Genomic DNA, 15,813 nt, shown 5'->3' on the forward strand with positions numbered 1-15,813 from the left:
CAGCATCAACCCCAGCAGCTGCAGGGACAACGCCAGATCTTCATCCTGCTGTGCCACAAGGGAACTCCTAGGGAGATTTGTATCTAATAATCTTATAAGAGATTTAGAGTAGGTGCTTCAGTGTTATAGCTAACAGAAGTGAAGATCAGAGAAATTCCTTGTATGTACACACAGACTCATAACCCACGTGCTTTTTGGAATTCCCGTTGCAGCGCAGCAGAAATGAATCCAACTAGAAACTATGAGGTTGCAGGTTCGATCCCTGGCCTCACTCAGTGGGTTAAGGATCTGGCGTTGCCGTGAGCTGTGGTGTAGGTCACAGACGCGGCTTGGATCTGGTGTTGCCATGGCTGTGGCATAGGCCGGCAGCTCTAGCTCCGATTGTACCCCTAGCCTGGGAACCTCCATGTGCTGTGGGTGTGGCCCTAAAAAGCAAAAAATAAATAAGTAACCTACGTGCTTTTTCACACACACATAATAAAGTAGTAATCTGACCTCTTAATTTTGTGTAGCTCTTTGTAATGTCGTGATGATAAAAATGATTATTTGCAGTCATTGTGGAAGACAGAGAAACTACAGAAAAGCAAAGGAAAAAAATGACTGGTAATCTGTCATCACTGCTAATGTTGGTGAATGTACTTGTAGTCTTTTCTTTGCATGATAGGTTGAAAAATATATGTGTGTGTATATATTTATTTATTTATAAACTTAGGTTCTTACTGTATAAACAGCTTTACATCTCTTTTTCTTTAAACATCACACAATCAGAGGCTTTTCTCAGATTAGTGAATATATTTTAAACATGTTCTAGAAACATCAATTACACAGCGGCATCTATTTTAATCATTCCACTTGTGTTGCAGCTTTGAGCTTCTTCCAATTTTTTTTTTTTCCATTATAAATAACATTGTGATGAACATAAATCTTTATGGACAGCCAGCATGATTTTCTTACCAGAATTTCATAGAAATTAACTTATCAGATTCAAGGCTAGAGGAATATTCCTGCATTTCTTGGGATTGACTTTTTTTTTTGTTAAAAAAAATGAGGAAAATAAATATATTACTTAGAGATGAATGAACCCTTTTGTGTTTAGCTCGAATGATACCTTTTTTCCGACTGTTCTTACAGTCCTCCATACCCAAGGTCTACCAGTCCTTTAAGACTCCAGACCTTCTCATCCCTTCATCTTTTTAATGACTGGTCACTCAGGATGAATATTTTCTTCTCCACACCTCGTAGCAAAATTGTCACCTGGTAAAGCCGTCACCATTCGTGTGCATGTCTAGTTATGGGCCACCCTCTGCCTTTGTGACTTGTTGGATCATTGAGGGGGCTTTTCTATCCTTTGATCCCAAAGCCCCTGACATTATCCTGTGCGAGTAGTAAGCATTCAGCCTATGATTATTTAATTCAGCAAAAGTACACCAGATGAATAAATTCTTGAAGTCATCCTCCTAGAATCTGTCACTGCTGTCTATGTGACCCACCCCTTAGAAATATTATCCTCATGGAATAACCTACACAAGGCTTATCCGTGACATGGACATTTGTGATATCCCTTTACAAACCAATGTTTATGTCCTGACCTTTAGAACTTGATTCTCCTTTACCTGTGAAAGTTTGTGGGTATTTGCAAAAGTCGTCAGCATCTAACATTCCTAAATGTGGGATCACGGCCAATTTTTCCAAATGTCCAGCTCAATGACCTGGAGAAGAAGCACGCCATGCTTGAAATGAATGCCCGAAGTTTACAGCAGAAGCTGGAGACGGAACGAGAGCTCAAACAAAGGCTTCTGGAAGAGGTGAGTGCAAAACACCCGGTAAGTTAAGCCAGGTGGTGGCACGTTAGTGAAAATTTGTTGTATTCACATGGGCAGGTCCAGATTAAGACTTTCAGATTTCAGAATGGGGCTTTTCACGGGAGAGCAAGACGGTCACTGGAACTTCCTTGAAGGTGTTGAACACATTACAAGAATGTGTCATGAAGACCAGGGGGTCTATTTGTTATTATGGGTCCCCCCCCTTGAGCACTTGCGGTGCTCACGTGTCAGGCACAAAGCAGGTGTGTGTGCCACATAGAAATTTATGAAATGTGTGGGCCAATGGATATTGAGTGAGATTGTTTTTTAGAGTTCATATCCAAAGGATATTAAGTTTGCACGCTGATAGAACATCCTTGCAAATGAGCTTCAGGCACAGGGCAGAGACCTGATCAGATTAAGCTGAGCGCCAAATCTCATGAAGACTTTTAAACATGCAGTTAATTCAATTAAAAAAAAAATTATGCCTGGCTTTGGAGACACAAAATGAAAAGCTCACATTGATCTCCTGAACCAACCCATTCCTAGTTATTTCCTGTAACTTTTAACAGAGTTCTGAAAATCTCTATTTATTTATTTATTTATTCTGTTTCAGCCCACTTTATTTTTATTGGAGTATCCTTGATTTACAATGTTAATTTCTGCTGTACTAAATATTAGTACATTTCCCCCTGCCAGCCAAAGCCCTGGATATCGAATCACCGATAATTCAGTGATTGTTCATGAGAATTAACCTCTCAGGATAAATGCACTTTATAAACATATTTAACGAGAAGTTGGACTCCAAGAGTGTTTTGTCTAACCCACAGTGGAATTAACCAGATTATCTGTTCTGGTGAATTAAGGTTTTACCGAACTCTTTCTAAGGGTCTCTGCTAGTAGAAATATTATTCTATGCTATTAAGTTGGAAAAGTGTGGTGAAAATTTTGCAGGTGAAAAATGTTTCCTAGAATGAGGCTTTAAAAAGATATGGGTGGGAGTTCCCATTGTGGCTCAGCAGAAATGAATCTGACTAGCTTCCATAAGGATGTGGGTTCGATCCCTGGCCTCGCTCAGTGGGTTAAGGATTTGGCATTGCTGTGAGCTGTGGTGTAGGTCACAGACATAGCTCTGATATGGCATTGCCGTGGCTGTGGTATAGGCTGGCAGCTGCAGCTCCAGTTCAACCCCTAGCCTGGGAACCTCCATATGCCATGGGTTTGGCCCTAAAAAAATAAATAAATGAAAGTTATGGGTGGGAGTTTGGGAAAGTTCTGGAGATGGATGGTGGTGTTGCTATGTGAAAGTCCTTAATGCCACCAAACTATCTGATTAACAATGATTAAAGTGGTAAATTTATGTATAGCTAACTGCAATAAAAATTTTTTTAAAATAAATTCGATTACACACACACACGAGTGGAAAGTTGACCAAAGGGGGTATTAAGAATATTATAATAGAAATTTTAAAATCTCCCTGGTCAAATAGAGCACAGTGGTCCTTCGTCCAGAATGAATAGGCAGTGCCCTCCCTTGAAGTCCACATCAGGAACAGGAAGAGCAGAAATAATCAGAGATCTGGCCTGTCCTCTTTTCCTTCTCAGGAAGGGGATTTGGCCCTGCCAGCTTTTGGTCCCAGGTTACCTGGTGAGTCAGCGGCCAGGCTAGGAATAGAAGGCTGGAGTCCTGATTCAGTACCCCCCGCCCCGGTTCTCACTTCTAAAACTACCTGGGAACATCTCCAGTTTCTCAGTCTACACCCCACAGAGGGCTTTTTGGGCACAGACGTCTGGCTGACCTGGAGTTCAAGGCCAGTCTCACTGACAGCCAAAACCATTAGGAAACAAAGAATGCCCTTTATGGTCCAGAGCGCGGCTGGGGTCCTTGCTTGTGGTGGGCAGAGGGCGGTCACAGGCGGTGACGGGGGCTCAGCCCACCTGTCCCTCTCATCAGGTACAGGTTCTTGGAAATGAGGCCAGAGTCAGAGCCTTATCAGAGCTGGAAAGAATGCTTGTGTGTCACTTGGTCCACATCCCCACCACTGTCCCCTCTCTCTCGGCCCCTGGCTGACTTCACTAGCAGCTATTTCTCCCCAAGTCTTTTCTCTCAGGCTTGAAATGGCCTCAGCAGCTTTTTCAACTCAACACTTCACAGGCACGGTTAGTCTGTTGGAAGTAGTGCTAGAGCCCAAAGTCCATTTGGGAATCCTATCACAGGAATCTCCTGTCCAAGGTAGAGACCCCTTCCTTGACATTCCTTACCCATGGGCTTCTTTGAACCCCAGCCCCAATACTCACCAGTGACTTTGGAAATCCCATCTCATTTTTCTGGCAACTCTAATTCTTAAAACCCCCTTCCATATCTTGAACCAAAGCCTGTAACTTCCAACTCTTGATTCTTTTATTGATTCTTTTCCATCAAAACGCTTGAAAACTGGGAGTAGTCGAATATTTCCAACCAATATTGGAGATATACATATATGTGTGTGTGTGGGTATTATTATCTTTTTAGGGCTGCACCCTTGGCATATGGAAGTTCCCAGGCTAGGGGTCCAATCGGAGCTATAGCCGCTGGCCTACACCACAGCCACACCCACACTAAATCAAGCCGTGTCTTTGACCTACACCACAGCTCACAGCAATGCTAGATCCTAAACCCACTGAATGAGGCCAGAGATTGAACCCGAGTCCTCATGGATACTAGTCAGATTCGTTTCCACTGCACCACAACAGGATATCTAGGAGGTTAATAGTGATGAATAAGCATATTTCTTGGCTTGGACCACAGTAATGTTTAATCAGCACTTACTATGTGTCAGGTGCCTTGCTGAGTACTTTGCATGAATTGGCTCACACAGTCCATGTGACACTTCTATGAGCTAGTTTTTATTATCTCCGTGATGGTGGCATCTCCATAGCACTCTCACCTTCCACATTGCCTTTTTTTCTACATGAGACATTTCAAGTCCCTCCATGTTTGGGTTCTTTTCTGGTCAGTCTATCTTTCTGAAAAGAACTTCTAGAAGTCCATGTGGTTTGAGCAGCACAGAACAGCAGGCTACCTACATTTCCATCCTGGGATCTAAAGACCTCTGCCAATGACCAAGGCTCTTTGGGTGGTTTTATCATACCATCGATACCCATTCATCTATTAAATCACCACGAGCTTGTCTACAAGTTTTTGTGCTTTTATTTTATTTATTAGTTTGATTTTATTTTTATTGTCTTTTTAGGGCCACACCCTCAGCATATGGAAGTTCCCAGGCTAGGGGTCGAATCACAGCTGTAGCTGCTGGCCTATATCACAGCCACAGCAATGCAGGATCCAAGTCACCTCTGCGACCTACACCACAGCTCATGGCAACGCCAGATCCTTAACCCACTGAGCAAGGCCAGGGATCGAACCTGCATCCTCGTGGATACTGGTCAGGTTTGTTACCACTGAGCCATGACAGGAACTCCTGAGTTTCTGTGTGGTTTTTTTAAAATATTTATTTAGTTGAAGGTTTTTTTTTTGTTTTTTTGTTTTGTTTTGTCTTTTTATGGCCACTCCTGTGGCATATGGAGGTTCCCAGACTAGGGATCAAATTAGAGCTGGAGCCGCCGGCCTACACCACAGCCACAGCAGCACAGGATCTGAGCCCCATCTGTGACCTACACCACAGCTCACAGCAATGCTGGATCCTTCACCCATTGAGCGAGGCCAGGGAGCAAATCTGAGTCCTCACGGATGCTAGTCACATTCCTTTCTGCTGAGCCACGACGGGAACTGCTCGTTGAAGTTTAAAAAAAATATATACCAGGAGTTCCCTTGTAGCTCAGCGGGTTGAGGATCCAGTGTTGTCACTGCAGTGGCTCAGGGTTGCTGATGTGGCACAGGTTCAATCCCTGGCCCAGGAACTTCCACATGCCCTGGGTGTGGCCAGGAAAAAAAAAAAAAAATATATATATATATATATATATAGCAACCATCCTCTTGTTGGTTTTGAGCCAGCTACCAGGGTTGTTTCATGTTCTGGTTCTGTCATCTAGTTCTGTGCTTCCTCGCAGTTTCCTGTCACCCTCATAAAATTGGTGGATTTGGGCTCTACGTGCATGTTTAGAGCCCTTTTTTCTGTCTAATACTGACCGGGAATAGCCTCCCTTTATCGCTCTCTGGGAAGTAAAACATTTCATTGAGCACAAATGTCCCTCTTGTTTTTTATTATAGTAAATAAGCAGCCTATTTCTTGGAAAGCTAATGGACAGTTGATGTGTTTGTTCTAGAGAAATATTTTGGGCCTGGCTGTCACCAAACAGATTCTTGTCCCTAGCACTTGTTTCTCTGCTTCCTGCCTAGTAATTACTGTTGTCCTAAAATAGTAGAAGGAAACTAAAGAGGGTAATTTGCAGGAGTAATCACTCATGCTCCAGGGGAAGGGTTGCTCCCTGTAAGAGGTAATCTTAGCTGTTTTCTCTCTTTTTTTCTTTCCCTGTATTTTCGAGGGTTCTGTGGTTTGATTCAGAAATTCCAGGCCATGCACACAGGGCAGGTGATGGTAGGTTAGTATCTCTCACTTTATGAAGGATGGATGGGGAGAGGCTGTTGGAATAGGTTTGGGCAGGAAAGGCAGATGGAGAAGGGGGGGCGCACCTGAACTGGACTGAGGGAGGAAAGAAGCACAATGAAGGGAGTGCCAAAATTCGTCAAGCATCTGCTGTCTGCTGGGCGCTACGCTCGTCTCTCACCTGGCAAAGGGAGGCACTACCCCCACTGACCGATGAAGAGCCTGAGGGGCCGAAGGGCAGTATGAACTGCCCCCGGTCATGTGACTGACAAGGGTTAAAGTCAGGCTTGGAACCAGGGTCTGAAACCTTCTAAAGCCCAGGTTCTTTTCCATGACTCTATGACGCCTCAGGGAATCAGCTGCCTCTCAAGAGGAAAGGCAGGTGAGGAGTAGAAATGGAAGGACAAATCCAGATGGAGAGAAGAGAAATAAGACGGCGAGGTTTCTGCAGGTTCCAAGGCTTCGACCCACTGGGGCATTGAGCACTGAGTTTGGCCCCAGCCTGGTGGGAAACTCCCATGGTGATGTTTATGGTTCTGTACCAGTTCCCTGTCCTTAAGTCTGCAGAAGGTGTAGGCCGGCAGTGGGGGTGTATTTGGACCACTTCTGTTGTGGTTAGACTGTACCGCAGGGGTTGGATGAAAGCAAGCAGTGTCTTATTAAGACAGCTCCTCTTTCTTTTTTTTTCTTTCTTTTTTTTTTCTTGCTTTTTAGGGCTGCACTTGAGGCATATGGAAGTTCCTAGGATAGGGGTGGAATCGGAGCAGTAGCCACTGGCCTACACCACAGCCACAACAACGCTAGGTCTGAGCCGTGTCTGTGACCTACACCACAGCTCCCAGCAATGTTGGATCCTTAATTCACTGAGCGAGGTCAGGGTTCGAACACGAGTCCTCATGGATGCTAGTGAGGTTGTTACCTCTGAGCCACAACAAGAATTCCCAATTGGTCATTCTTGAATGAGCTGAGCTTTTGCTGCCATGTCTGAAAAGTGAGTCTGTAACAGGGACCAGGTGGGAGCCCGTTGCATGGTGTGTGGTCTGAAGCCTCTCTCCACTCTCTCCCCACCAGCAAGCCAAACTGCAGCAGCAGATGGACCTGCAGAAGAATCATATTTTCCGTCTGACCCAAGGGCTGCAAGAAGCTCTTGATCGGGCTGACCTGCTGAAGACAGAAAGGAGTGATCTGGAATATCAGCTAGAAAACATCCAGGTGAGAACCAGCAATGGGAACTTACCGGAAAACGGTCTGCAGTGGTAGTGCATGATGGCTAAGAGCTGCCTGGTCAGAGGGGCTGTATTTTCCTGTTGTGCTTTTTTTTTTCCCCTCAATATTTTATTATGAAATTTTTCAAACATTCAGAGATGCTGGAAGATTTTTTTTTTTTGCCTTTTCTAGGGCCACTCCCGTGGCATATAGAGGTTCCCAGGCTAGGGGTCGAATTGGAGCTGTAGCTACTGGCCTACACCATAGCCACAGCAACACAGGATCTGAGCCGTGTCTGCGACCTACACCACAGCTCACGGCAATGCCGGATCCTTAACCAAGGCCAGGGATTGAACCCGCAACCTCATGGTTCCTAGTCAAATTCGTTAATCACTGAGCCATGACAGGAACTCCTGGAAGATTTCTTTAGTGACCACCCTCTAGATTCTGCTCCTTACCATTTGCTCTTTTTACTTTTTCACACGTCTATCCATACTTCAGTCTGTCTTTTTTTTGTGTGTGGGGGGGATGGTTGGCAATAAAATTAGGACTAAGTAAATATATATTGACCCACTGTGTCTTAAATTGAATTTTTCATAGGTTAGTATTGTAATGACTTTTTTTTTTAATGACTTTATATTTTAAACTTGGTACTTTAGAAAAAAATACTTCTTTCAGTGCCTGAGGTGCTTTTTGTTTTCACAAATTTTAGGTTCTCTATTCTCATGAAAAGGTGAAAATGGAAGGCACTATTTCTCAACAAACCAAACTCATCGATTTTCTGCAAGCCAAAATGGACCAACCTGCTAAGAAGAAAAAGGTGGGTCAGAGGGTTTAAAAAGCGGGGAGCTGGCAGTTTTGCTCGGTCCTGAGGATTGTGTAAAGATCACTGGGATAGAAAATCTTAGGAACCTCAGAGAAAACACAGTGCACATTTCCTTGTTTTGCTTTGGGTTGGAAAAGAGGCTTTGAGATCATGAGAATAGCTCTTCAAGAGAGGTTATCTATCCCTCTCAAGTCTGTAATGCACCACTTTGTGTTCATGGCCTTTGAAACCACCATGCCTTCCTCTCTGATGAGAGTGATTTTTTTTTCCCCTACGCAGCTGGGGTGGGGACCAGAGAGAACGGTTTATACCCAGATCAGCATCCCAGACTCCAGAGGGTTCTCTGCTCACGTATGTGGGACTCTGGAGAGATTACAGGTCACATATATGGGATTCTAGACAGAGGTTCTGAGGTCATGGGGATGGGATGAGGTCAGAGGTATCCGGGTCACGTATAGACATCATCTGCCCAGTTCTTGTGATTGGCTCATGAAAAGACTGGGACCAGAGAGCTGAAGTGACCTGCCCCCATTGTCTGAGTAGCTGTACCCTCCATGGGGAGCTGTTTCATCTCTTTAAAATGGTAACAAACAAATTAAAAACAATGACCAAAAGAAAAACATGGACAGAGTTTTAATAAGCCCAAAGTGCACTTCCCTGAACCACCAAAGCCCTCATAGTAATTTAGACACATGTTCTCAGTTCCAGAAAGTCTCTAACGAGCTGGAAGCTTCCTTGCTAAGGCATTCAGATGTCATTGTGGCAGAGGCAGTGGTGCAGGGAAGGCCTCCGATGCCAGGGTGCCAGAAAGAGGGCTGAAGGGGGCCATCAGTCCCAAAGTTCACTTTCTGGAAGGGGCGAGGGTGGCGGTCAGAAGCAGCGTGGCGCTAAGCTGTGGCTGGGGGAGGGGTGTTGTTGCATGTCTTGAGACTCAGTGTGTTTGTGCTGATGATGTTGAATCTCTTATTTTAGCAGCGGACTGTTATCTGATTATGGCACTTGGTGTAGTTAGGGTGTTTCCGTCTATTTTTTGGTTTGTTAATTTTTTTCAGTCCCATCATCCTATGTTTTACTTTTGTCTCCCACGTATAATCCATGTTCCATTTGCCTTTTTTTTTTTTTTTTGCATAAGCCCCTGTGTTGACATCATCTAAATATCCGGCCCCCCTGTCATGTTTGGTTTTTTGTGTGGTTTTTCTGCTTCCTTTTTTTTTTTTTTTTTTTAAAACCACTCACTCACTTCTGTGTCTTGTAACTAAGCATCATGATGAGACAAATTCAAGGCAAGAGTGATTTCTGAACCATCTCTCCTGATTCCATCCTCCACTTCCATTTTTTGAGGGTAAAGACTCAGGAAATGGCTCTCCTTGGGAATACTAAAGGAAGAGGTGGTGGCAATTCAAGCATCTTTAAACCTCTCGGTGAAAACCTCCAGCACCCCCCTTTTTTTCCAGCCGGCGGGGATGGGCCGTGGCCCAGTCCCCCGCCTGCCCCTCACATGCCATTTTTACCCAATCCGCTTACAGTGAGTATGCGCCCAGCTCCCACGGTCGGCTCCTCCCGAGGCAGCGTTCCTGTAGCTAGTTTCCAGTGCCAGTTTCCAGGAGTTAGGAGATATCTCTGTTTCCATTGCTAGGGTTTATTTAGTCGACGGAAAGAGGACCCTGCTTTGCCCACACAGGTTCCTCTGCAGTACAATGAGCTGAAGGTGGCTCTGGAGAAGGAGAAAGCTCGCTGTGCGGAGCTCGAGGAAGCCCTGCAGAAGACACGCATCGAGCTCCGCTCCGCCCGAGAGGAAGGTAGGGGTGCTCTCTACACAAAAGCGGGGGCGAGACAGGGCCGCTCCCCGGAGCCCCGCAGCGAGACTTAGACGCCAGTGCGCGGGTGGCCCGGGGGCAGCCCGGGTTTGAACACGTGGCAGCATCCTCCGCGTTGCCGGTTGGGCACCACGTGTGTCCTTTTGGTCTCAGGCCTTCAAGGGCCAGCCCCAGGGCGGTCCACTTGGTTGGGGCCTCTTGGGGACCCCCGCTCACCTGTAGGCGTTGGGCTGGTCTCTTCCCAGCTGCCCACCGAAAGGCCACGGACCACCCGCACCCGTCCACTCCGGCCACCGCCAGGCAGCAGATCGCCATGTCCGCCATCGTGCGCTCCCCTGAGCACCAGCCCAGCGCCATGAGCCTGCTCGCCCCGCCGTCCAGCCGCAGAAAGGAGTCCTCGACTCCAGAGGGTACGTTCGCCAGGGCCGCTGGAGTCCCGAAATGTAGAGAGTAAAATGACAAGTCATCCAATACTGCAGGATAAAGAGTACGAAGTCAGCCTTCTCCTGTCCCAGTTCCCTTACTTAGAGTCAACCAGTGTGGTCTTCCAGCCATAGCTACTACACATAACTGCATGTCTGTATTATTCAGGCATCTTACAGAATTAGATTTAAGGGGTATATGTGGAGTTCCCCTTGTGGCTCAGCAGGTTAAGGATCAGGCATTGTCACCACTGTGCCGCAAGTTCAATCCCTGCCCCGGGGGAAATGTCCACATGCTTTGAGTACCCCCACCCCCCCCCAAAAAAAATAGATTTAAGGGGTATGAGAAAAATAACACATTTTTTCCCAGTCTTTTTTTCTTGGTAAGTATCATAATCCACTATGCTATACACCCTAGAAGATCTTTCTTCATTTCGTTATAATGTGATCTTAGAGGTTTTCATATTAACACATGGATCATCAGCCCCATCCTTTTAAAGGGCTGTGTGGTACTCCATGGTAGGGGGGAGGGTATATGATTCACCCATTAACCCAGACCCTTATTGATGGATATTTATTATTTCTAATTCCTTGTTTCCATGTACACCCTGCAGTGAACACCCTGCCCCTCTATGGGTGCTATGAATGTAGGATAAGTTATTGGGAAATGAATCGTTCAGTTAAAGGTTATACGCAATTTGAAGGTTGGTAATTTGTGCCAGTTTACCAACCATGTGAAGAGGTTTTTTGTGGTCAAAAGTATTCTGTTCATCCAGAGATGGAAAGGGCTTTAAAAAAAAAAAAAAAAAAGCCAAGAAAGGTGGTTGGGAAAGTCATAGGGAGAGTGGAGTGGAGCTGTGGTTTAATAACCTCACGGTATGATGATCTAACCCACTTTAGCTGTAAATCTTCAAGGGATTTTGTTGTCACTTTTTTTGCTTCAGTGATAATACCATCTCAGTTTCCTGTGTTTACATAACACTTTGAATCAAAGAGCATCACCCTTAAAGTCATCAAAATGGTGCTGGTAACAGAAGAAAGATTTGTTTCTGGCCCATGTTCTGTGGTGAGGCTGTGTAGAGCAACTTCCTCAGTAGTTCATAACACGCAAAGCCTCTCCTCCGTGTGTGTGGCATGTTCGCAGTTTCAAGGTGCATTTATGTTATTTATCCCTTGCGACTCTGATAAAGGAAGAGGGATGGAGTTACATGGAGAATCCAATTTGGATTCAGGAATTTAGATCCTAAGCTTTTCTGTTTAAAGTTGCTTTTAACTAGTTAGGCCACTCTTGAGAAGGGGGTCTTCTAAATAGAAAAAAAAATCTTGGAGTTCCCTCGTGGCTCAGGGGGTTAAGAATCCGGCATTGTCACTGCTGTGGCCCTGGTTACTGCTGGGTGCGGGTTTGATCCTGACCCAGGAACTTCTGCATGCCACTGGCACAGAAAAGAAAAATAACTTGTAAAAAATCAGTCTCATTAATGTTAGCTAACTGGAATATAAGTGTAAGAATCAGTTCTTTGAGGCTCAAAAGTTGGGTTGTTTGTTTAGCTGTGCCAGTGGCATGCAGAAGTTCCTGGGCCAGGGATTGAACCCAAGCCACAGCTGTAACCAGAGCCCCAGCAGTAACAATGCAGGATTCTTAACTTGCTGCACCATGAGGGTACTCCAAAAGTTGGGTTTTTTAAAAAGGAGGTTATTTATGAAAGAACTGGACATGGAGGGAGAATTCTTCAGTTTATGTATTCAATAGAAAATTCTGTAATTCAAAATAGTGATTTTTAAACTGGATTCTGAAAAGCTCTAGATACATGATCTCATCTGGAAAACAAACCTTTTATGACCAAAATATTTACAAACAATTGATTTAGAAGCATATGTTTCTTGATGCTCACAAACATCTCTGCCATCGTATTGACAATCCCCTACCAGTAATGTGTTCTTAAATAAAAACTAATTCCTAATAACCAGATAATGGTGATTTTAATTTGATTCATATAAATCTAGACGCATCTGTCAGCGTTAAAATAGTTGCACAATCTGTCACTAATGTGCTCTAATGTTTTTGTAACAGCTTTATTGAGATATAATTCACATACCACACACTTGAAGTAGATAAATCAGGGTTTTTTAAGTAGGTTCACAAGGTTGTGCAACCATCACATTCTAATTTTTAAACATTTTTGGTCCTACCCCCCCCCAAAAAAAACCCATTGGCAGTCACTTCCACTTTCCCCCTTTTAGAGAACAACCTTTTGTGTCTGGTTTCTTTCACGGAGTATAATGTTTCTGAGATTCATTCTGTGTTGTAGCATTTATGCATACTTCACTTTTTTAAATGGCTGAAAAATTTTCTCTTGTCTATGTATTACATCTTGTTTATGTATTAATCCACTGATGGACACTTGGGCTGGTTCTGATTTTTGGCTGTCATAAACAGTGCTTCTGTGAACAGCTGTGTACAGATTTTTGTGGCAGCCTAAGTTTTCAGTTCTCTTAGGTATAGACCTAGGAGTGGATTTGCTGGGTCATGTGGTAATTCAGTGTTTGACTTGATGGAGGACCAAACTGGATTCCAAAGTGGCCACACCATTTTGCCCTCCTGCCAGCAGGGCACGAGGACCTTCATTTCTCCACATCTTTACCAACACACATTTTCCATATTTTTCATTCTAGACAACCCAGTGAGCAAGAACTAGCATCTTGTCGTTGTGTTGATTGGCGTCTCCCTAATGATGAATGACGTTGGGCATCTTTTCCGGTGCTTCTTGGCTCTGTTTATGATCTTCTTCAAAGAGAGATCTATTCAAATCCTTTGCCCATTTTTTAATTGGGTTGTGTTTTCATCATTGCGTCATGAGAGTTCTCTCAGTAGTCTCTCTACAAGCTCCTGGTCAGAGAGACAACTGGCAGATGTTTCTCTCGTTTGCTTTCTGGCTGGCACCATTTGCAGCACTCTAATGATTCAAAACACCTTTTCCTCCAGAGTTCAGTCGGCGACTCAAGGAGCGCATGCACCACAACATTCCTCACCGATTCAATGTAGGACTGAACATGCGAGCCACAAAGTGTGCTGTGTGTCTGGATACCGTGCACTTCGGACGCCAGGCATCCAAGTGCCTCGGTAAGAACGGCCACCGGGCGTTAGTTGGGGGGCACCTGCACATCCCCGCCTAAAATTCTGTACGATGGACGTGGTTTGATTTGCTTTTCACAATTCCTCATCATGGAGTGCATTCACTTTCAAGCTTTTAGTTTCAGTGAGGGGACACTATTTTCCTCCAGTTCAAGGGGGTGTTTACACACATTTTTAGCTCAGGTCTCCAACCCTCAGTGCCAAATGCCTCGGGCTTTGTGAACTTCAGCCCCCTTTCCTTGGGCAGGTCTCTCCCTGCCTTAGGCTGTGTGCTGGCTGCAGGGGGAACATGTGCGTGTGTCCTTTACACACCTGCTGGTAGAAGCCTTGGCTGCCTCTCTGTAGGGCCCTGGCTCCTGGGAAAGGTTCGAGATGACCCGGGTGGCAGGACCAGACTGACTGGCCCATCAGGGGGTTGTTGGCGGAGGCAGGGGTTGGTCCAGGATGAGCCGAATGAGTTTTCAGGTTGTTCAATGCTTTTCCCTAGAATGTCAGGTCATGTGTCACCCCAAGTGCTCCACGTGCTTGCCAGCTACCTGTGGCCTGCCAGCCGAATATGCCACGCACTTCACCGAGGCCTTCTGCCGTGACAAAATGAACTCCCCAGGTCTCCAGGCCAAGGAGCCCAGCAACAGCTTGCACCTGGAAGGGTGGATGAAGGTGCCCAGGTATCGCCACAGGGTGGTTGGGACTGGGGTGGGGGCCAGCCAAGGGTGGCAGAATGTGCCAGCCCAGAAGAGGCCGCCGTGGGCTACAGATTCTTTTTTGAGCTACAGGCACTTGGAAAGCAGCAGGTGCAAGAGGGATGCTCTGCCCTTGCCTTTCTCTCACTGAAAGTGGCAGCTAAAACTCGCTGTGTAAAAGCTGCTCTTCCTCTATCTACCAGGAGGAAAGAAACATTCTTTTTCTTTTTGGTCTTTTCTTTTTAGGGCTGCACCTGCGGCGTATGGAAGTTCTCAGGCTAGAAGTTGAATCGGAGCTGTTGCCGCCAGCCTACGCCACAGCCACAGCCACACAGGATCTGAGCCACATCTTCGGCCTGCACCACAGCTCATGGCAATGCTGGATCTTTAACCCACTGAGCAGGCCAGGGATCAAACCCGCAACCTCATGGCTCCTAGTCAGGTTCGTTTCCACTGCGCCACGACGGGAACTCCAAGGAAAAACATTCTTATCACCAGAGCAGGACGTCAAGGGCAGCTGGGAGAAACCTGTGCAGACAGACCCCGTTAACACTGTAACCCCTACCCTCCCCCAGCCTCCCCTACATTTAGTCACTTTCCCACAACTACTGCTCTTTGTTCAACTAGTGTCTAAGCACTTGGTGCCTGTCTACTTTGGGGTTTTTGTTTTTTGTGTGTGTATGTATATGTGTGTGTCTTTTGTCCTTTTAGGGCCGCACCTGGGGCATATGGAGGTTCCCAGGCTAGGGGTCTAATCGGAGCTGTAGCCACAGGCCTACACCACAGCCACAGCAACTTGGGATCTGAACCGCGTCTGCGACCTACACCACAGCTCACGGCAATGCCGGATCCTTAACCCACTGATCGAGGCCAGGGATCAAACCCGCAACCCCATGGTTCCTAGTTGGATTCATTTCCGCTGCGCCACGATGGCAACTCCTGCTTTGGGGTCTTTATTTTCCCGTGGAGATGCCCACGTACATATGACATAAGTTGTTCATGTGTCTTATATCAGTTGAACTCCTAGGCCAGCCCCGTAGCCTGGAAGGGTTTCTCCCTTTCCCTGGCTGCTCCTTCCTGATAACAGAATCCTCCTCACTGGGATCCCTTCTTCTCCTCCCACCTCCCTCCCGCTCGACTCTTCAAACAGTCCTCTTCCGTCTCTGCTTTCTAGGAATAACAAACGAGGGCAGCAGGGCTGGGACAGGAAGTACATCGTCCTGGAGGGCTCGAAAGTCCTCATTTACGACAGCGAAGCCAGAGAAGGTAAATTAATAACCCAGGGGGAACTGCATGGCACGTGGTTGGCCCAGGTCTCCCAATCTTGGCGTGAAGGCTCTGTTTTCCAGACTGCGTTGCAAGCCTTCGACGATTTTCC

At 45.9% G+C, this 15,813-nt stretch overlaps 1 protein-coding gene across 8 annotated transcripts in view; it reads left to right on the top strand.

The window, feature by feature from the left end:
* Positions 1–15,813, top strand: part of CIT (citron rho-interacting serine/threonine kinase) — a 178,851-nt gene that overhangs the window by 144,421 nt on the left and 18,617 nt on the right. For 5 of the 8 annotated variants that reach the window (XM_047760368.1, XM_047760361.1, XM_047760362.1 and 2 more), the window contains 8 exons: positions 1,701–1,805; positions 7,420–7,560; positions 8,267–8,374; positions 10,017–10,179; positions 10,443–10,607; positions 13,603–13,740; positions 14,240–14,420; positions 15,610–15,701. In XM_047760368.1, coding sequence (XP_047616324.1) covers positions 1,701–1,805; positions 7,420–7,560; positions 8,267–8,374; positions 10,017–10,179; positions 10,443–10,607; positions 13,603–13,740; positions 14,240–14,420; positions 15,610–15,701 — 1,093 coding nt within the window. The remainder of the gene's footprint in view (positions 1–1,700; positions 1,806–7,419; positions 7,561–8,266; positions 8,375–10,016; positions 10,180–10,442; positions 10,608–13,602; positions 13,741–14,239; positions 14,421–15,609; positions 15,702–15,813) is intronic. The other 3 variants (XM_047760365.1, XM_047760366.1, XM_047760367.1) reach the window with 1 other exon arrangement.

This window comes from Phacochoerus africanus, chromosome 15 (assembly GCF_016906955.1).
Source record: "Phacochoerus africanus isolate WHEZ1 chromosome 15, ROS_Pafr_v1, whole genome shotgun sequence".
NCBI classification, from domain to species: domain Eukaryota; kingdom Metazoa; phylum Chordata; class Mammalia; order Artiodactyla; family Suidae; genus Phacochoerus; species Phacochoerus africanus.